The following is a 21,190-nucleotide window of genomic DNA, read 5'->3' as shown; positions in this document are numbered from 1 at the left end:
GCTTTGAGACTACTTTGGGTAGTGATAAAGCGGGATATCAAATCCAAACTTTTCTTCTTCTTCTTCTTCTTCTTCTTCTTCTTCTTCTTCTTCTTCTTCTGCTTCTGCTTCTGCTTCTGCTTCTGCTTCTGCTTCTGCTTCTGCTTCTGCTTCTTCTGTCTGACAAATTGTTCAGTTGCCTACCCTGGATGGGTTCGCACTCCCCCTGAAGGAGCAGGTTTGTCATTTGGGGTGCTCAGTTCCTTTTACCAGCTGCAACTGTTTCAACAGCTATGACCATCCCTGGACCAGGAAAGCCTTGCCACAGTAGTTCATGCATTGGGTTACTGGACTCTGTGTGGGGCTTCTCTTGTGCCTGATCCAGAAGTTGCAGTTGGTGCAGAATGCTGTAGCACAAGTGCTGACAGGAGTGCAACCTTGTCAGCAGATAAAGCTGCAGGAAAACCATGGCAGCCATTTTGAAATTTGCCAGTTTCCATGTCCTCATAAGGAGTAACTTTGCCAGCAGATTGCATCCATTTCTAGCCCAATTAAAAAGGCATAAATGCTTCTGAATGAATTGGCAAGCCTGCAAAGCACTTCACACTGAGGCAATCTGTTTCCTCAAAGTGTTGAATGGGGGAGGAATGAATCTTATCATTGGTGAATACACATCTAGTTGCAACTGATTTGGAAATGAATGTGACCAATGCACAACTGGAGTCTTAGTCAACATACTATGCTATAGAAATAAAATTCTCAGAGCCAAAGGGACATTTGGCTAAATTCCTGGATAGATATTAGATGTTTCACACCTGAATATAGTTAATGGATGCTGGTAAAACCTACCTCGATGAGAGAAGAGGCAGTCCCACAGATTCCTGATAGCAGTGGCAGCTGCATGAAACAGAAAACTTTATAGTCACCTGTGAGTCAAGGGACAGAATCTCTTCTGTTTCTCTTGTTGTTTTCTAGAGCCTTGAGAGTAAAAATTACTGCACTCCATAGGATACTTAGTGGCTGCTGTTGACAATGAACATGTGTTCCTGTTTAATTGACTATTGCATCTATTGAACTAGTATAATTTAGTAGTTAATTTGTTGGCTGAAGATATTAGACTTCCTGTTCTCTTTTACCATTGACTATGTCATTATTTCAGTTCATCACTCATGGAAAATAAATAAAATGTGAAATAAAATAAAATGTGAAAGTTTGGTAATAATACCAGGAATAATTGCAGAAGAGATATCCAGTATTTAAAATAAGGGCTAGTGTAATCATTTATATTAATTGTGAACTCATTCTGAGATTATCAACCCTTATGTAGCTAAAGGAAATCATCCATGCCCAAGAGAGAATTATTGGCAGCCTTGGGGTAACTCCATGATTTGCAGAAGTACAAAAAATGAAAACCAAAACAAAAATCAGGGGAAGAAGGGACACAAATGTAGCCCAGGAAAGAACATGTTCAATGGACACAGGATGCAGAATCCTTTTAGTGATTAGGTTGACATAAATTCAGTTGGAGCCTGTCCTTTAATGTTTTAATTCATGGTCTTGTGTATCTGACTGGATTGGCATTTTTGTTAGAGGAATTCCTTTTGTTGATGTTGTTCCAGTCATTTCTTCAACGCATATGCCAAGTACTGCAGCCTTCATTGCACCCCAGAGAATATGAGGTTCGACACTGGGAGAGGCATTGTCAGCAAAGTAATTTCTTATAGCCATTTGGATTGCCTCTGGAATATCTTGTGGTACATCAGGAATGTATGCAACCACCATATCGAGTCAGAGATAATGGGGTCCTGTATTTGTAAAGAGGCCTTAAAGTGATCAGATAGAGTCATGGGTTCTATGTTCAATAAAATCAAAATTAGGGAGACAGAGATTAAGAAGAAAAATCATTCCTGAATAAGAATGAAATTTCAGAGATAAATATGTGTGATAGCTCGCTCCCTGATTTATATGACACCATCCTTTTTAAAGATTGTAGCTGTTTAAGAGTGGGAATATACATTTATTTCCAGAATAGCTGCCAAGCGACACATTGGGAAGTCTATCCAAATGCTTTCTACAGATAGCATTCAAATTGCCTGCAAAAATAGTTTTGAAGGTAACACTCAGGTCCCATTTACAAATGCTTGCTATGCGAAAATTCACTTTTCTGAACAAAATGAATCAGTATCCATTCCTCACTATATGCACTACAGATTGCATACTCAAGAGTGCATTAGAATTTTCCCAGCAGGAATCAGTGAAAATCATTGACTTGTTATGCAAACAATTGCCTAACAAATGATTTCCATTGTGTTCATAAAACAGGACCAGTGTTTAAACCGATGCAAATAAGAGTGAGGGTACCTAGTATTCCAGCCAGATACAGAACCCTTCCCCGTAGGTCCTGAAAATTAAAAGATTTGGACAGTGGTTCCCAACTGGTAGTCCGCAGGCCCAGGGGGTCCATGTAACCCACCCAGGGGGTCCGTGGCACCATTCACATAACAGAAACTACCATAAAGATATAACGATTTTCAAAAGTAGGGATCTGTGGCTTGGCTTTTGAAAAATACGGGGTCCATAGTACTTAGCTAACTGGGAAACATGAGATTAGGACCTGGTTTTAGCAACATCTCTGGACTGCTTATTACCTGGAGCCATATAATGTTTGCTAAAGTATGAGTAGGATAAGAGGCTACTGCTTGTAGCTGCATCATGTGTCTCCTGAATAAAGAAACAATAAAGGACTTCTGCCTTCTAATGTACTCAGAGTTCCTCCATTGCTTGATCACATCATCTAAGCCTTGTGCCTTCAGTGAAACACTATAGACATCAGCCATGACAAAAGAGGAATCCCATAATGATATACAGGCCCAGGGCAATCACTAAAATCTAATGTGTGTATTCTATAACAAATTCCACATCCCCCAAACTCCCCACCCCAACTATTCCCTCCTGCTCCAGCCCCTATCATGCCTAAACAAGCACCCTCAGAAAGACTAAGGAACTTGTGGTGCAAACAAATGGTTTTCTGGCTTTCAAATGCTTTGTGGATGGGGCGGAGGGAAACACTACATCCACATGAATATAAGGAGCATTCTTTTCATTGTAAAATCCAATCAACCAATAATAACATTAATGCCACCTCACATTAACACCACAAGATTAATTACTTGGAGAGCCAAATAAAGAATAGTATATATACAACCAAAATGAGAGGTAACACCGATAGGATAAAGATACTCGTTTCTTCATTGTAGTTGATGGTCTCATGAAGTTGGGGGCTCATGGAGAAAAAGACACGAGGCTAGGCTTTGGGCTTCTGTGTTTCTTTGCAGATGTAAGAAGGATACCATACCTGATGCTGACTCCAAGTTTCTCCTTTTCCCCAGGAAATTCACAATTTGAGGATGAAAATGTAAGTCAGAAGTTTCAGAAGAGGCTGCAAGGAGCATTTCCCCTACCCATTAGGTACCATTGCAGTGTGTAAGCAATACGTCCACCCAAACACCCTGTTTCAATTTTGAAGAACTGGTGGATCTGAAAATTAGATGCTGGTGATGAGGGAGAGATACTATTTTGTATTTGGGCCGTACTGTCAATATTTTATGGAGATCGAAACCAACAACCAAAATTGAATCGGAAAAGTGGGGAGGGAAGGAAGAAACCAGACAGCAAGGTGCAAGAACTCATCTACCACATATTAAATACCATATATTCATAAGCTGTAAAAATTCATATTCCCTCTTCTTCACCATATGGTGGACACATCTTCCTCATGGATCATTTCATTTTATAACTAGTGAATGAATAGACATTTAATGCAATAACACTTTCCTTTGCAATAATCTCTTCAGGGCACCCTTCACCTCCTTGTTCCTTAGGCTGTAGATCAACGGATTCAGCATAGGGATCACCACGGCATAAAACACAGAGACTATTTTGCCCTGTTCTAGGGACACGCTGGAAGGACGTCTGATGTACATGACAAAGAGTGTCCCATAGAAAAGGGTGACAGCCGTCAGGTGGGAGCCACATGTGGAGAAAGCTTTGTACCTCGCTCCGGTATTGCGAATTTTCAGAATAGTGAAGAGGATGAAGGTGTAGGAAGTCAGAATAACAGCTAGGGAGCTGATGAGGTTGAAACTGGCAGAAAGTAACATCAGGGTCAATTTGACATGGGTGTCAGAGCAGGACAGTTCCATGAGAGGTGGGTCAGCACAGTAAAAGTGGTTGATGACATGGGAGCCACAGAAGGTCAAGCGGAAGGTGAATATGGTCTGTATCATGGCATCTAGGAAAGCATATGCAGAGGGAACTGCCACCAGCCACATGCAGACCTTCCATGACATCTTTGTGGTATAGAGTAGTGGGTTGCAGATGGCTACATACCTATCATATGCCATGATGGCCAGGATGAAGGACTCCGTAAGCACCAGTGCAATGAAGAGATAACACTGTATCAGACATCCAGTAAAGGAAATGACTTTATAGTCTGCTACAAAATTGGCCAGCATCCGAGGTGTGACATTGGAGGAATAGCAGAGGTCTACAAAGGACAGGCTGCTGAGGAAGAAGTACATGGGAGTGTGGAGTTGGGAGTCCATCCTGATTAATGTGATCATCCCCACATTCCCCAGAAGGGTGATAATGTAAACGACTGAAAACAGCATGAAGAGAGGAAGCTGCAGCTCTCTACGATTTGTGACACCCAAAAGAATGAAGTCAAATACAATTGTGTTATTTTGTTCAGCCATCTACACATTTATAATGTCTTCTGAAAACGAAAGGAACATACATGCAAAGAATGTGAAATCAGACTTATTATTTGATGTGCTGGTGAAGCAATATTCTTCCCTAGTTTTATTCTGTGGTCTCAAACCTCTACTGTTTTTGTGTGTGATTCAAGGGGGGGGGGTCCTTTTTATCTCCATTGTTTTAACACACAACTAGCTTGAAGACAACATACAATTGTTTCATAATAGACTTTGTGCTACCTGAATGAAAGGGGAATGAATAATAGAAACATAGTTAAAATGCACACATGCACAAACTTATAAATTTGGAAAAGGTTAGTATTATATGAGGGAGGAGACAGAGAATAAAAACACAAAAAGCACCATCTAGTTCAGTATTTTCTTTCTCACACCTGCCAAACAGATGCATTTAGAATGTGACAAAAAAAAAGTGTGTGAATGCTATTCTGCCTTTTTTAGCTTCAACATCTGATCATCAGAGGTATCCATATTCTCATGGGTAAAGTAGGGACCTTGAAGTGCTTTTTGGTGTACTGGTGATCCAGATATTATCAGACCTTATATGTATGGAAAAGATAGAGCTATAGATCTCTTTTCTATATACAGTGGACCCCCTGGATATGAATTTAATTTGTTCTGGGGGTCCGTGTGCACCCCCAAAAAATCCGTAACCAGAGTTGCTGCTTCTGCACATGCGCGCAGCGTGATAGAGCGCTTCTGTGCATGTGTGCACAGGGAAACCCAGAAGAATACTTCCAAGTTTGCCACATTCATAACCTGAAAGTTACATATCCAGAGAGGTACATAACCCGAGGTTCCACCGTACAGAAGAAAGAGGTGGTTACATTGACTCACCATATTTTTTGGGGGGTATAGCTAAAGAAAATATAAAAAAAGAACCTGAAAACATACACAACCATAGCACTCCACTCAATATTCCAGAGTCAGAAAAACTACTTTCAAGCTAAAATCAAACAGCTTGTCAATAGCTCCAAAATAGATGAAGGGGGAGAAATGAAAACAAGATCGAGTGAAAGCAAATGTAAAGTGATTCACATAATGGGGCAAAATATCAACAACTGACATATACAGGAAAGGGATCTGCTGATTATGATGATGGCATAGTGTCTTGTGATCATGGTAGAAAGAATTTAGAATGGTAGCTGCATTTGGAATACTATCTACTGCTCTGGCCACACAGTATTGTTGATCTGGAAAAGGTGCAGAAAATGCCAGTAAAATGATCACGGGATTGGCAAACCTTTCCTTTAAAAAGTAAGGTGTTCGGACCTCATAGAAAACAGAGAAGAGTGGTGGTGGTTAAAGTTAATAAAAATATGCATACTGTGGAGATGGTGAACAGAGACAAGTTCCTAATGTTGTTGTTTAAATAATAATGCTAGTACCCAGGGTCATCCAATGAATGTGATTGGCAAGAGATTCAGGACAGTGACTGCCTTTGAGGAATTCAAAGGCAGTTTCAGTGGGAGATTCATTCATTTGTTCGTTCATTCATTGAATTTATATACTGCCCTATACACAGAGGTCTCAGGACGGTTGACAAAAAAAGAAGATTAGACATGTTTGTAATTTTCAGACCAACTACTCATAAAACCCCAGGTGAGGTTGATTATTTTTTACCCACCTCCAAACTGTAAAGCTGCAGGGAAAACCACAACAGCTGTTCTAAAATTTGACAGGTTCTGTGCCCTCTTTAGCAGATGACTTTTCCTGCAAATCTCATCCATTCCTACCCTAAAATAATCATTAAAAGGTATATTTTTTCTGACTGATTCACCAACTCTACAAACTACTTCAGACTGAGGTCTGTTGTTTTCCCACAGTTCTGAACTGGGATCCAAACTAAATCTTGCTGTTCGTGGACACATCTAGCTGTAGCTACTTCAGAAACAGATAGGACCACTGCACAGTGGCAGTCTTTCTCAACACACCATGCTATAAATAGAGCCCAATGGATGTTAGGTTGAATGTCTCAATTGGTATAAGATGTCCCACACCCAAATATGGGCAATGGATGCTGGTAAAACCTACCTCAATGAGGAAAGAGCCAATCCCACAGACTCCCAAGAGCACCGGCAGCTGAATGAAGCAGAAGGCTTTATATTCATCTATGAGCCCAGGGAGATTGTCTCTGAAATGGCTCTTCTGCTCCACTTGTTGTCCTCTAGAGCCCTGAGAGTAAAATTACTGCTCTCCATCGGATTCCTGGGAGCTGTTGTTGACAATGAAAATGTGCCCCCTTTCCTGTTTAATTAGACTATAGTGGTATGACCTTTTGAACTAATATGAATCAGAAGATCAGAGATTCCATCCTGGAACGTGCAGGAGCCATGATGCTTTTGAAGGGTTTCACTGCTGTCTCTGAGCTTTCATACTTTATTTCTTGAAAAAGCAACTCTGTAGCCCTCAATAAATGAAAGTTATACGACAAAATGTACAGTGAGTGTGGTGTAGCTACATTGTATATATATTTTTTCCTACTGAAGAATGTCCCCTGTTGCCATTAGACAGCAATGGGATCTCTCTCTCTCTCTCTCTCTCTCTCTCTCTCTCTCTCTGTGTGTGTGTGTGTGTGTGTGTGTGTGTGTGTGTGTGTGTGTGTGTGTAAAACCAATATTGTGTGATTTCCAGAATCAAAACCAACACAACATGCAGTAGCTGATTTTCCATAATAAGCATAACTTTGTTGGGGGTAGCCATATCTCTTTTGCTGTTTCTGGCTACGCTCCCCATGGCAGCCATTTTGTCTTATGCCATAACAGTTGTTTATTGACCAGTGCCTCCAGCACTCTCAACATTTGAAATGTACCCATTGGTTCAAAAAGGCTGGCAACTCCTGTACCACATAATGTGTAGATTTGTTTTGAATTGGGGATGAGGAGCCAGAAGTGGAGTCTTGTGCCATATCCCTAGGACCTACATCAAATAACCAGATGGTACAAATGATATCTGAGTGGCTATGGACCATAATGTTAACCATAACCGCAGTACTGCACAACTAGGAGATAGAAAGCTAAGGTGAACATGAGCCTACATTCTTCCCAAGCTTGCTAATAAAAAACAAATAAAATAGAGATGGTTTATATTGTTATATGCTCCCTACTTCCTCACATGGTTAGAGATTCCAAGTGGAAGCACTTACCTGAGTTTGGGAGATGAGACCACTGAAAACTTACGGCTTTTTGTAAAAAATTAAAAACTTTTAAAAAATGTATGTGTGGAAATAAGCAAATAGAACATAGCTGGAGGCAGACAGCTTTCATCCTTCTAGCAGGGCAGCATTTCATTTCAGATCACCAGAGACACTTGCAACGCAAATGAGCTTCTAGAGCTCAAAGGTGAGTTTCTGCTTCTCTGTCCTGTGTTTCCCATTCCCCATCTTCCGTTCCAAAAATGCTCCTATTGCCATCATACCCCAAAAGAAGACTCAGGGTACAATACTAAAGTGGGGGAATGTTATATTTATTAAAATATGAAAATAACAATAAGAGGATCTGCAATAACCAAATAGAAAATTGAACTGATCAACCAAATCAAATAATCCAAGCAGGAAAGTTCCTCATTGATGGAGAGATCATATCCCTTCTTGCTCCTGGGCATATCATCAGGTACAAGCTATGACCCCACAGCAAATAGTGAAGTAACACTTCCTCCTTGCTACCAGGGCCTTGGGTTTTTGAGCCAAACAATGTATCACAGCCCACTGGTTTGACGTTCTCCCTAGTACACATGCTACATGACACCCACAATAACCCACAAAGCAATTGCAATGGAGGTTGACCAAGGAGTGCATTTAACCATAATGCCTTGCATAGTACCTCAGGAATTTACTCAGCAGATCTTAATTCCACTTTGCTGCCTAGACTACAGGCCAGATTAAACCAAATAAGGAACTCCACTCCAAACAAGGAATTCCCAGGAGAGTAAAGTAGGTGAAAAAGAGGCCAAATCCCAGGCCAATTAGGTGCTCTACCAAGAACTCCTACTCAGTCCCTTCAACAAGCATCTAGCAAAGTTCACACTTTACAAAGGCAGGAAGGGTGTGTACCACACAGTTTGGGGCAGTTTAGGGAGGAATTTCTGGTATGTGACTGTAATAAATTGATTGATTGATTGATTGATTGATTGATTGATTGATTGATTGAGTCATTCATTCATTCAGTTTGGGGAGGAGCTGGTTTATAAGCTGGGCCATCCCCACAGTTCACCACAGCTGGGGAAGAAGAAAACCCAACCTGAGTCTTCTTTTGTGTGGGAGCTAGGGTATGGCAAACTTGCCCCCACCCTAGAGTGGGAGTATGATTGTTCCATCAAACACAAACACCTGCCCCCAAGTGATAATTCTCTCCATTCAAAACATCCCTAGGTAATGAGGAACTATTTCCCAGCCATGCCAAGCCATTAGCTCAAATGCTGTTTAATGAAGGTGTGGCCATGCCTGGATTCCTAACAATTATGCTTCTATCTCCACACCGTGAAGAAACTGTGTTTGCTCCTTGTTTAAGGAGAGATGCCACAGACCCTCCTCCCAAGACCCTGGAAAAACCTGAATGCTGTCTGTGTCAGCAAGTAAGGAGAAGAGAGATGGCGGGGCAGCAAATCCATCTCCACATCACTATCTGGCAGCCCTGCCAACCTGGAGGCTTGTGTTTTGTTAAATTGGAAATATTAATTTCCATTGTATTTTTCTTGCTTAACTTACAATAGAATTGTATTGTTGTGTATTGGTCCTGTTTATATGATCCTTGTATTTTTTGCTTTTCTCTGCTTATTTTTATTACTTTGTTTCCCCCTCTGGGATTGAAAGCATTCAACAAAGAGCACCCTATAGATAAATGTAAATAAATAAAGAAAACAAATAATTAAATGCCTCTTTTCAACCAGACTATGACAGTTGTAGAAAGAGTATGGATTTCACTCGCTCAAAACCCCACAGGAATCACAAACATAAATATGCTTTTCTATTCTCAGCAACTCTGGGGGAAAGAAATTCTCAGAGTATCCTTAATTGACTTCCAAGGCTGTGCTAAAGTAATGATTGTGTCATATCTTTGGGGATCCATGCTAGTCGGGAAGTTCAGGAAAATGTTAGTGGTCACATGTTGTAGAGCTAAGGATGACAGTATAAAACTGTTCTTCTGCCTAGCTCCAGTGCCAGTGCTCTGGACAGGGCCAGATTTAGGACAGTTTCCTTGCACAGGGTGCTGAGCCCAGGGGGCACAAAATTGAGAAGATCCATCATTGAGAAGATTCATTGGGGGCCCCAAATTCTGGCTTCACTCAGGGTGCCATACTACCAAAGATTACCAAAATCTGCCCCTGCTCTGGACTCTGGGTGGAAATGTCTCCAACATTTCCTGAACTGGTAGGCTGAACATAGCTGTAAAAAGTATCCATTATTTGTCCCAGAAACAGTGAATATTTGTAATTCTATACAGCACTGTACCTATGGGGGTGGGGTTGTTCCAATCTACAAAATGGCAAGACCGTGCTGGCAAAATAATCCTGTGATTAGGGTAGCTACTCATTTGTCATCAAGAAAGAGGACATGGGTTGGCATGTAATTAGCACATCCTAATTTATATGTATAGGTGCAAATGTTGAAAGAATTACCGTATGATAATTTAAGGAGAAATGCAATATTTCTCACCCTAATGAGGAGGTATGTGACTGGATGACCTTTGTTTATGTTCATTCTACAGTCCAGGGGCTAAATGCTGATGAGCAAGTTCAAGGCTTCTGCTATCTCTTCTTATGGCTCTTTATCTTAAAACTGGACTTGGACCAGACAGCCCTTCAAACAGAAGGTGTCTTCAGATTGAGGACTGTCATCCGGCAGCACTTCAAAGAGTGAACCGTCCTGTGAAAAGTCAGGCACATGGCGCCTGACCCAGTGATTATGGCATAAACTTACACGCGGAATTCCTACTTTCCTCTATTCTTTCAATGGGAATTATCTGGGGCTTGTTTGTGCCTAGATGGGCTTGAAGGGTAGACTGGGAAAAGACTGGGAAAGATCCTGCTTGGGATCTTTCCTGCAGAATCCAATTGCACAGTATGCTCTAGGCCAGCCTTCAGCAGCATGTCTTCATGTTTATTCTTCCATAGATATTCTACTCAATTGTCATGGCCTTCAGCTAGAACAATAAACATATTGATGATGATGATGTTCTTATCTCCTGCAAGGGAAGTATATTGTGCCAGCGTCTGCCCGAAGGAAGGAAGAAACATAAACTGGGTTGTTTTGTCTTTCAGGAAAAGCACTTAGACTGCGTGCATTTCAATTCTTGTATCTCAAAAGGCAAAATGCATAGCAGAATGGTGAAAGGAAATAATACATCAGGATCTGAATTTATTCTATTGGGATTTGCAGAGTATCCTGAACTGCAGCTCCCGCTCTCTGTTTTGTTCCTGCTGGTCTATATTATTACTGTTGTGGGAAATCTGGGGACAATCACAGTAATCAAGATGGATTCCCAACTCCACACTCCCATGTACTTCTTCCTCAGCAGCTTGTCCTTTATAGACTTTTGCTATTCCTCCAATGTCACACCTCGGATGTTGGCAAATTTAGTTACAGGCCACAAATACATTTCTTTTACTAGATGCTTGATACAGTGTTATCTCTTCATTACTCTGGGTCTCACAGAATGCTTCATCCTAGCCGTCATGGCATATGATCGGTATGCAGCTATCTGCAACCCACTGCTCTATACCACAAAGATGACACCAAAGGTCTGCATGTGGCTGGTGGCTGTTCCCTCTGCATATGCTTTCCTAGATGCCATGATACAGACCATATTCACCTTCCGCCTGACCTTCTGTGGCTCCCATGTCATCAACCACTTTTACTCTGCTGATCCACCTCTCATGAAACTGTCCTGCTCTGACACCCATGTCAAACAGACCCTGATGTTACTTTCTGCCAGTTTCAACCTCATCAGCTCCCTCGTTGTTATTCTAATCTCCTACATGTTCATTCTCTCTACGATCCTGAGGATACCCTCTGTTGAGGGTAGGTACAAAGCTTTCTCCACATGTGGCTTCCACCTGATGGCGGTCACCGTCTTTTATGGGACAGTTTTCGTCATGTATATCAGGCGTCCTTCTAGCCTGTCCCCAGAACGGGGCAAAATAGTATCTTTGTTTTATGCAGTGGTGATTCCCATGCTGAATCCACTGATCTATAGCCTAAGGAACAAGGAGGTCAAGGGTGCCATGAAGAGACTGGTAGGGAAGTATTTTACTAATATACACCGTAAACGATAATGTCCATTAATTCCTTATTTAAAGCTTAATATCCACTATTATTTATTTCCATAAATAGTGTGAAGTCTGTGCTTATATAAAGAACTGTTGTGAGTGTTGTGTATTTCTGTTCTGCCCAAAGGCATTGGGCAACAAGTAACCATGTTGGTCAACTACTGCAGCAGAATGGGTTTAGCTCTTGATCATTTTTGATCAGAGCTAGTTTCAGATTAAATTAATATTGCAGTTTACGGCACCTGCACTTGCTGATACTTCTAAAATGGGAAGCTGGCTTGCTCTTACATTGTACATTTATATAGTCTAAAGACAGAAGTGGACATTGCAAATGAAATGGGACTGCTACTGAAAAATAGCAGCCTAGTGCACTGTTGTTCAAATTAGAGCTGCCCATCCCATTATTATCTCTGATTTTAAGGACATGTGTTGTATAGACTGGTCATTATGATTTTGGAGCTGTGTGTAGCTATTCAGACATGACATCCAATGTATGCATGTCTGGCAGACTTGGGGATGGGAAGCCATGGGCAAAGGAAGGTGCCATCCAGAGCCTTCACTGCTCATAGACTTTTCACACATCTATGTAGGTTTGAGACCATAGCAAACTCTAATAACATGGTAGGCCCAGCATTGCCATTTCTTCCACTCCTCCTCACTTTCATCAATTTCTGAGTGGCTCTCAGAGCTTTCATCAAACCAAAAAATAAACACAATTATCTCTGTTAAGAGTGGTGATGCAGTAAGGCTTTAAAGCAGCTACCACATTGTTAGTGGTTGTTTCTAACCCTAAGAAACACTGGGGAGGCTGACAAGGGAGAAAACAGAGATTAGTGAAACCTCAATGCCCTTAGATAAGTCACTAATTTGGGGCTGAAACTTGTAAGTCTTCCAAAGATAAAGAAGTAAAACATTGCCTTTATAATAGACCCAGAGGAACCCGTTGGTTTCACCCCACACCTACCCTTTGTGCAGTGTTAGGCCTGATTATTTTTATCTTAGAACAGCAAAGCTTGGGCACAAGGGCTGTGCACTGAATTCAGCCAACTCCCAGGCCAAAATGGGATGATAGGGGGGAAATTGGCTTCAACGAAGTTGGGGTGAGAGTTAGACAGTCCTGGATCACCCCAGTTTGCCTTGGACTATGCAGAGTGACCTGGGCTGTCAAGGGGCAGGGCGTTTGGCAAGGCAGGCCGATGCACCTTTGTAAGCCATTCCCAAGCAGGGAGAAGACCCCACCAGCAGCAGCAGCAGCAGCAGCAGCACTTGGCCTCATTGATGTGCTCCAAAGGAAGGCAGAGCAATACTTTTGGCACCAGCTTTGCTTCAGGAGTTGCTGAAAGGAGGCATACAAGGCACTTTCCAACCACCTTAGGAACTCCACTCCAGATTTATGTAGGGTTTACTTTAGCCGGAAAATATTCCACAAGGCAGCAGAGGTTTAGGATCAGAGTTTTCCTTCCCCTAGATGGGCAACCTTCCCAGGTTGATGAGCCCCATATGCTTCTATACCGTGTGCAGAAACCACCTTCTTGACTGTTGGACCCACTATTGGTCTCGTCCACTCAATCCGCTGGAGCCTACAGGGCTTCACTCTTCACCTACAGGAGACAGACTAGTCCCTAACACACTGAGGGTTTAAGACCCATTGGCTACCCTCACCTGGTTTAGCCAGCCAATTGAAGCTAGTTCCCAGGGTGTGTTGCATGCTGTTGCATGCTGACAGCTTCTGGAAGCTACAGGTGAGAGCCGAGCGCAGGGTGGGGAGAAAGGTGGATAAACTACCTCAGAAGGAGCATGATGTGTCCCCCACCAGAGGTACTACTCCCCCCCCCTAAGACCCCAATATCTGTCTTAATTTACTAGAATATGTGCAGGAGTTTCACAACAGCAATTGACTGGTTGTTAAACTAAAAGTGATTACAGTCATACCTCAGGTTGAATGTGCTTCAGGTTGAGCGCTTTCGGGTTGCGTTCCGCGGCAACCCAGAAGTAACGGAGCATGTTACTTCTGGGTTTTGCCGCTCACACATACGCAGATGCTCAAAATGACGTCACACGCATGCGCGGAAGTGGCAAAACGTGACCCACACATGCACATACGTGCCGTTGCATCTTACATTCTGTTCAGGATGCGAACGGGGCTCCAGAACAGATCCTGTTTGCATCCCAAGGTACCACTGTACAGTAGAAATAGAACTGAGCCAATACCCAAGAATGACATTGATACTGTCCAGTAAAGTTTTTAATCCTACAGTGCTTCACCTTTTGTTCACCTTTTATTACATATGTTACAGTGGCTTTGTAAAGTAAAGGTAAAGGACCCCTGGACAGTTAAGTCCAGTCAAAGGTGACTATGGGGTTGCGGCGCTCATCTTGCTTTCAGACCGAGGGAGCTGGTGTTTGTCCACAGGCAGCTTTCCGGGTCATGTGGCCAGCATGATTAAACCACTGCTAGGAAGCCGTTTACCTTTCCACTGCAGTGGTACCTATTTATCTACTTGCACTGGTGAGCTTTCAAACTGCTAGGTTGGCAGGAGCTGGGGAGCTCACCCTGTTGCGGGGATTCGAATCACCGACCTTCCGATCGACAAGTCCAAGAGGCTTGGTGGTTTAGACCACAGCATCACCCACGCCCCAGTGGCTTTGTAAGTCTATATCTTAAAGAGGGGAAGAAGATCCTGTTAGCTCAGTTTTCTCCATACTGAAGTTCTGTTCAAAAGTATCCCTCACACATTGGGCCAGTGCATAAGAAGAGAGTGGGCCTGCTTTGACAGGCCTTGCACCTGCCATGTGCCTACACTCTAACATTGGCCTGTGCAGTGCAAACGTCTGCAAGGGGAGAACCTTTATATATGTATGATTCCATACAGTGGTATGTGTGACTGCTTTCTCCTGCAAATGCTCAGTTGGGGAGGAGGTAGTTGGTTCATGCAATCTCCAGGTGGGCTAGTCAGCATGGCCCCACTCCTCACACGAGGGATATTTCTGAATTGGATTTGAGTTGCCAAGTATTCAACTGTTGAGCATCATGGTTTCCTTAAAGGACATTTATTGCTCAGAAGGAGCTCTGAATCACCCTGAATAGGCTTACATTCACAATGGAAAACAACATCTTCTTTTCCTTCCTTTTCTCAGAGCTCCATCTTCCGTCTGATGTCTGCAACAGCAACCTAAATGGGCAGGATTCCCTGTGTGCTTTCATAATACATTATGTATTCCAGGCCTACCAGCAGAATGGTAAAATGGTATAGCATTGTACAAAATGATACTTTTTTCTGTGCAGTATGTATATTTGTCATATATTCAGTGTAAGGTATTTTATTGAATAAACCAGGTGTTTTATGCAAATGAATTACATTTCCCCCTCTTGTCCCACATTCTCAAGACTAACTCACCAAAACCTCACAAGGCCCTACAGTGCGGAATACCATTTTACACCAGAAAACTTCCAGTGAGCATCCCTAACGTGGCATCACATGTGAATACAGTCTGTGTTGCATCTTTAATTCATCTTGCTCTGCTAAATTTATCTTTTTGTAAACCACTTTGAGGCTTTTTCTACAATCAAGCAGCATATAAATTTTATGAAATAATTATAATTATAAAATGAATTCTGCTACTATTTAGTTTCCACTGAAGGTCATGTTAGATCTGGAAATCGATAATGTGGAGGAAAAATTGATACAATGGTGCTTTATCCAAAAATATTTTAATTATATTTCTAGAATTGAGAAAATAGATCATATTTATGAAACCTTTAAATAGTTTGTATCTCAATTTGATATTTCTTTGGGGATGACAAGACTTTTGCCAATATACTTCAGGGCTAATCAACATGGTGCCCTCTAAATGTTGTTAGACTGCAGCTCCTATTATTCCTGATTATTGATCATGCTGGCTGTGGCAAATTGGAAATATTGTTCAACAACACCCAGAGGATACTACATTGGCTACTCCTGTACTAAATTATACAGCATATTTTAATTCAGCAAATGAATTAAATTCAGACAGAAAGGTTCCTTTCATTCATGTAGGGCTTTTGACTGGCTGAAGGATCAAAAGAAAGAGGTGCAGGGTTGGGGGGGGTTGGCCAATTACTCCCTCCCATTGAAGCCTCTCACACTGTTCTGGAAGGATCCAGAACCCTCCTGAGCAGGTTTCCAGGGGTGGAAGTGACTGCATGGGGGGAAATCACCTTCTCTGTTGCTGCTGATGGAACTTCACTCAGAGAAAGCTCCTGTTGAAAGAAAGGAAATTAGGATCCAAGCCTATGGATGGCATTCAATGCTAGTCCTTCTCAGAGTAGTCCTGAGTTAATACACATTACTAACTTAGGTTCATAAATTTCAATGAGTCTACACTGAGTAGAACTTAGTTGACTCTAGGTCTCCATAAATTATTTCTGCGCAATCTGGATACCTGGCTGAATTACAAGTCATTAGGTTCCATTATAATGAAGTTAGGGATATAAGGAGCTGCCTTATACTGAATCAGATCATTGATCAATCTAGATCAATATTGTTTACATTGACTGGCAGGGACTCTCCTGGGTTTCAGACTGGGGTCTCTCCCAGCCTAGAGATGCTCATGATTGAACCAGAGGACCTTTCTGCAGGCAATGCAAATGTTCTTCCACTGAGCTGCAGCTCTACCCCAAACAGTCTGTTCTTCCCAACATAATGAAAATATGAGCTAAACAGTACTGGGTAAAAATCAACTGATAACATTTACATTTAACAATACATTTATAAAATTGTGCTAAAGCCAGTCGACTACCAACATGCCCAAAGCACACATTGATAGTCTTCCAGTAGGCAACATGTTAAAACACGGCTTTCCTACGCACAGCTTTTCTCAGAGCATCTTTTACCTCCCTGTTCCTCAGGCTGTAGATCAGTGGATTCAGCATGGGAATCACCACAGTGTAGAAGACAGAGACTATTTTGTCCTGGTCCATAGAGTGGCTGGAGCTGGGTCTCAAATACATGAACAGGATCGTTCCAAAGAATATGGTGACTGCCAGTAAGTGGGAAGCACACGTAGAGAAAGCTCTGCGCCTCCCTTCTGAGGAGCTGATCCGTAAGATGGCAGAGAGGATATAGATGTAGGAAATAAGAATTGTGATGAGGCAGCTTAATTCATTAAAACTGGCAAAGACAAAAATGATGATCAGGTTGATGTGTATGTCAGTGCAAGAGAGTGCAAGAAGAGGGGGCGTATCACAGAAGAAGTGGTTGATGATGTTAGAATCACAGAAGTGCAGGTGGAATGTGAAATAAGTGTGAATTGCTGCATTTATAAATCCAGCTAGAAACGAGGCAATTACTAAGTAGCTGCAGACTTTCCATGACATAATCACCTTGTAGAGGAGTGGGTTGCAAATGGCATTGTACCTGTCATATGCCATTACTGCCAAAAGGAAACCTTCGATGCCCGCAAATGAGCCAAAGAAGTAGAACTGCGCTGCACATCCATGGAATGAAATGATGTTAGCATCAGCTACAAAGTTCACTAGCATCTTGGGAGTGATGACAGTGGAGTAACAGAAGTCAACAAAGGACAGGTAGCAAAGGAAAAAATACATGGGCGTGTGAAGTCGAGAGTCAATTCCTATTAAAACAATCATTCCTAGATTACCCACGATGCTGACAGCATAGATCCCTAGAAAGATCACAAAGAGGGGAATCTTCAGTTCTGGCTGATCTGTCAGTCCACGAAGGATGAACTCAGCCGTTGTGGTGTAATTCTCCATGACCATTTCCTCTCCATGTGTAATTTTTCTCATCCTAGAATATTCGGGGGAAATTGTGAACCTGAACTTGTTTATAAAAGTGAATACCAAACAGATTTTCAATTCCTCCATTTCTTTCCTTTCCAGTCATGATATCAAGTCTATAAAACAGGCCTGGGGAACACATGATCCTCTAGTGTTCTTGGGACTCTCTGGCTACTTCCCAATAGGCTTCTACCAATGGAAACGGTGTCTGCTGCTCTTGAAAAGCTATCTGAAAACCAACAGAGCTCAACAAAGGTCTATGATCTGCACCTTACCTTTTCTTACATGCCAATCCAAGGGATTAATCATGCAAAGCAGCCCAAAAGGCTTCTGGCTTTTTAGGTACAGTATGTCCATGATGTAAAAAACTCCCGCAGTTCCTGTGGTGATTCTCTTCTGATATGATCCTTCTTAATCTTTCAGTTTTAGATGGTTGGGACTAAAAATTAAAAGGAAACAAGAAGTTTAATTTCCAGTGGAGAAACAAGGATCACTTTGCTGCCCTGCTGTGTACTGTTGAAGGCAGTGGTGGGCTTGCAATGCCCTAAAGAGATTCTTCTTCTAGTTTTAGAGAAGCGATTGCGATGGTTTCCCTGATTGCTTCTCTGCCTGTCTGCTACCCTGGGAAGGCTTTTGTAAGGAGGAGAGAGGTGTGTTCAGTTCTATGAGAGACAGAGAAATACCCTTGGGCCAACTGAGAGGTGTAAGGGGGTATGCATAGGCATGTGTGTCTGTATGTGCATGGCTGGATCTAGACACATCAAAGAAGCAATTCAGTTAAACGCGTTGTAAACTCATACAGGGAAATCTGGTAGGGAAAGACGGGACTCCACAGCACCATCTGGAGTCACAGTGCTATATCACATATACAACACATGTAAAACGCTTTTTCTTTACCTATCTAGCTGAGCCGCATGTGTGAGCAACAGAAGGTGAGTCATGGATAGGCATTGTCAGCCTTGCTTGTGAGACATTGAATTCCCTCTCCATCCCTTCCTGCCATTTGTTTAGCCAAAGGTGATTTGCTACTTTGTTCTCTCCCTGTCCTCCTTCAGTGAGATTCCCCTCCCACATTCAATCTTGTTAACAGCAATCAGAATGCAATGCATCTGCTAGCCTGAGCCCAGTGCATGATCCTGTGAGCTTTGTTCCTCAGCTAGGTCTTTCGGTAGATCAGGTTCCTTCCTCAAGGCTTTTTTGCTGGCTGCAACATGATATGTATCAGGAAGTCACACGCACATGGGCTAGGGAAGAAAAGCAAATTCTCTGCCTCTCCCATGGAAAATGCCTGTGTGTACTATCACTGCTCTCTCCTTTTACTGCAGTAGGTTCAGTTAGCAAGATCCAAATAACACAGCATGTTGTAATCCTCCTCTTCTTCTTTGCAGTTCTGGCATCAAAGGTGCAAAGGAGAGAAGAGACTCCTCCCCATGCTCCAGCATGTGTCCAATGAAAATAGGGATGTCCCATTCCATAATGATAATTTTACTATTTATATCCCACACATCTTACTGAGTTGCTCTAGCCTCTCTGGGCTTCTTCCAACATATATAAAAACATAATAAAACATTAAACATTTTTTAAAAAAACAACCCCTTCCCTATACAGTATTGCCTTCAGACAGCTCAGGGGTTGGATAACTCCATACCATCCAATATTTCTACAATGAAAATAGGGACATCCTAAGGAAAAGTGGGACACTGCAGGATCAAATCAGAAACTGGGACGACTTCTCTAATCCAGGACGTATTTGGAAAATAGGGACATTGGAGGGTCTGTCACTCTCCTTTGCACCTCTGAGAGCAGTGCAATGCTGTAGGGGGTTTGTAGAAGATAGTCCATTCCATTCCCAGAATCTCTCTTCCCTGCTCCACTCAGAGCACACAATGTTCTCTGGCCATGGACCACATGCTTCAGTGAGCTGTTTCTGGGTTTCCCCCAAGTCACCTAGGTTTTTAAATTTATTTGTATTTCTACAAACCTTGGGGTTGTTGCATTGGAACGGCAGTTTTCTTCAATGGGCTTTTGGCCATTTAAACAGGTGCTTGTCTGACAGCAAGACAGGAATTTGTCCCCTGGTTCGCCTCTTGGAGTTTATCCATATACACTTCCTCTTCTCCCACTGCATTTCCCCTGGGGAAAACCACTTTAGTGCTCAGCTGGAGGAAACGGCAATCAGGTTTTCTGCTGATTACTGTTTGTTCTGATTTAGAGCTAAAGAGCAGCTTTTCCCTGGGAAAGGAGTGAGGCAAGGGGGAAATCACTTGGATCCATGCCTAGAAAGCATTGGTCAAATGGAAAACCACTCTGATATGTGCTTTCTAGTTATGGGACAAGCAGAAATGGTTAAAAAAACACACACACCCTAACAATCATTTGGCTATTTCCCAACAGGTTTCTATCCACTGAATCAGGGGGTGCTACTCAAGTAAAGCTCTCAGAAAAAATCAAGAGAGATCTACAAAGGTCTAGGATCAGCACCTTACCTCTTGTTATCTGCCAAGCCAAGGGGTTAATCATGCAAAGCAGCCTCACAGAAATCTGGCTTTTGCAGTTATGTGCATGATGTTAAAAAGAATAAATAAATCTGCAGGTCCTGCAGTGGTTCTCCTCTGATATGATCCATGTCCCTGGCTTAGTCTTTCAGTTTGAGATGGTTGAGGCTAAATGTAAAGAGGAAACAAGGAGAACTCTGACTTCCAATGGAGAAACAAGGATTTTATAGTTAGTTTTGGAAGTCCTTTGAGATGCCAAAACAATATACAAGCTCGGTGGACCTAATTAAAATCTGAGTTGTCAAATACTGAGAAAATTCAAAACAGTAAATAGAATACAATTCGTAAATAGAGCATGACACTGAGAACCACCTTCTGTCCTCTATCCAAGGAGCTAAAGTTTGCTTTTAATCTAAAGCTTTTTAGATAGGCTGTGTTTTTTTACAGTTCTGTGTTCCACTTCAGCTTGTGATGTTTGTGCATGTGTGTATGTGTGAATCTTTGCAGTAGTACCCTACTTAGTTTTCGTTAACATTAGTGGTTAATTCATTAGTAGTTATTTATATTAATTATTTTGTCTTGTTTTCCCATCCAGTACCTACTGGTATCCAGCCTATTATCTGTTCGTTTCTCTGTCCTTTGCCAATTAATCATTCCCTTCCTTAAAGTCAGTAAATTGGTAAATAAATAAGTAAACATTGTTTGTTGCCCGTGTTTTATCTTAGTTGGCTAGTGCACCCTCCACCCTCCATTTTGGCCGCAGTCTTAGTTGTTTGTTTCTTGTGTTTGTTCCATGTAAGTATCGCAAGGCCTCAGATGTGACCTCGGAGACCCTGCGAGGTCTCAGAACCAATGTCCAAGGCCCTGCCAGCATCTGAACACGACCTCCAGTAGAAACT

At 42.1% G+C, this 21,190-nt stretch overlaps 3 protein-coding genes across 3 annotated transcripts; 1 reads left to right on the top strand and 2 right to left on the bottom strand.

Moving 5' to 3' along the window:
* Nucleotides 1–3,794: 3,794 nt before the first annotated feature.
* On the bottom strand, nucleotides 3,795–4,733 carry LOC310714665 (olfactory receptor 5M5-like; the record flags this gene model as incomplete). The annotated part of the gene is made up of 1 exon (XM_083520194.1): nucleotides 3,795–4,733. The coding sequence occupies one exon, from the start codon at nucleotides 4,731–4,733 to the stop codon at nucleotides 3,795–3,797; it is 939 nt and encodes a 312-aa protein (XP_083376320.1).
* Nucleotides 4,734–11,072: 6,339 nt separating this feature from the next.
* On the top strand, nucleotides 11,073–12,023 carry LOC310689309 (olfactory receptor 5M5-like; the record flags this gene model as incomplete). The annotated part of the gene is made up of 1 exon (XM_083466865.1): nucleotides 11,073–12,023. One exon carries the CDS (start codon nucleotides 11,073–11,075, stop codon nucleotides 12,021–12,023), a length of 951 nt encoding a protein of 316 aa, XP_083322991.1.
* Nucleotides 12,024–16,842: 4,819 nt separating this feature from the next.
* Nucleotides 16,843–17,805, bottom strand: LOC310713413 (olfactory receptor 5AP2-like; the record flags this gene model as incomplete). Its single annotated transcript, XM_083517519.1, has 1 exon — nucleotides 16,843–17,805. The coding sequence occupies one exon, from the start codon at nucleotides 17,803–17,805 to the stop codon at nucleotides 16,843–16,845; it is 963 nt and encodes a 320-aa protein (XP_083373645.1).
* Between the last annotated feature and the right edge of the window lie 3,385 nt (nucleotides 17,806–21,190).

This window comes from Podarcis liolepis, assembly GCF_965112155.1.
Source record: "Podarcis liolepis genome assembly, chromosome: 1".
NCBI lineage: Eukaryota > Metazoa > Chordata > Lepidosauria > Squamata > Lacertidae > Podarcis > Podarcis liolepis.
The sequence above is the reverse complement of the archived record's forward strand: the minus strand, read 5'-3'. Positions and strand labels throughout refer to the sequence as shown.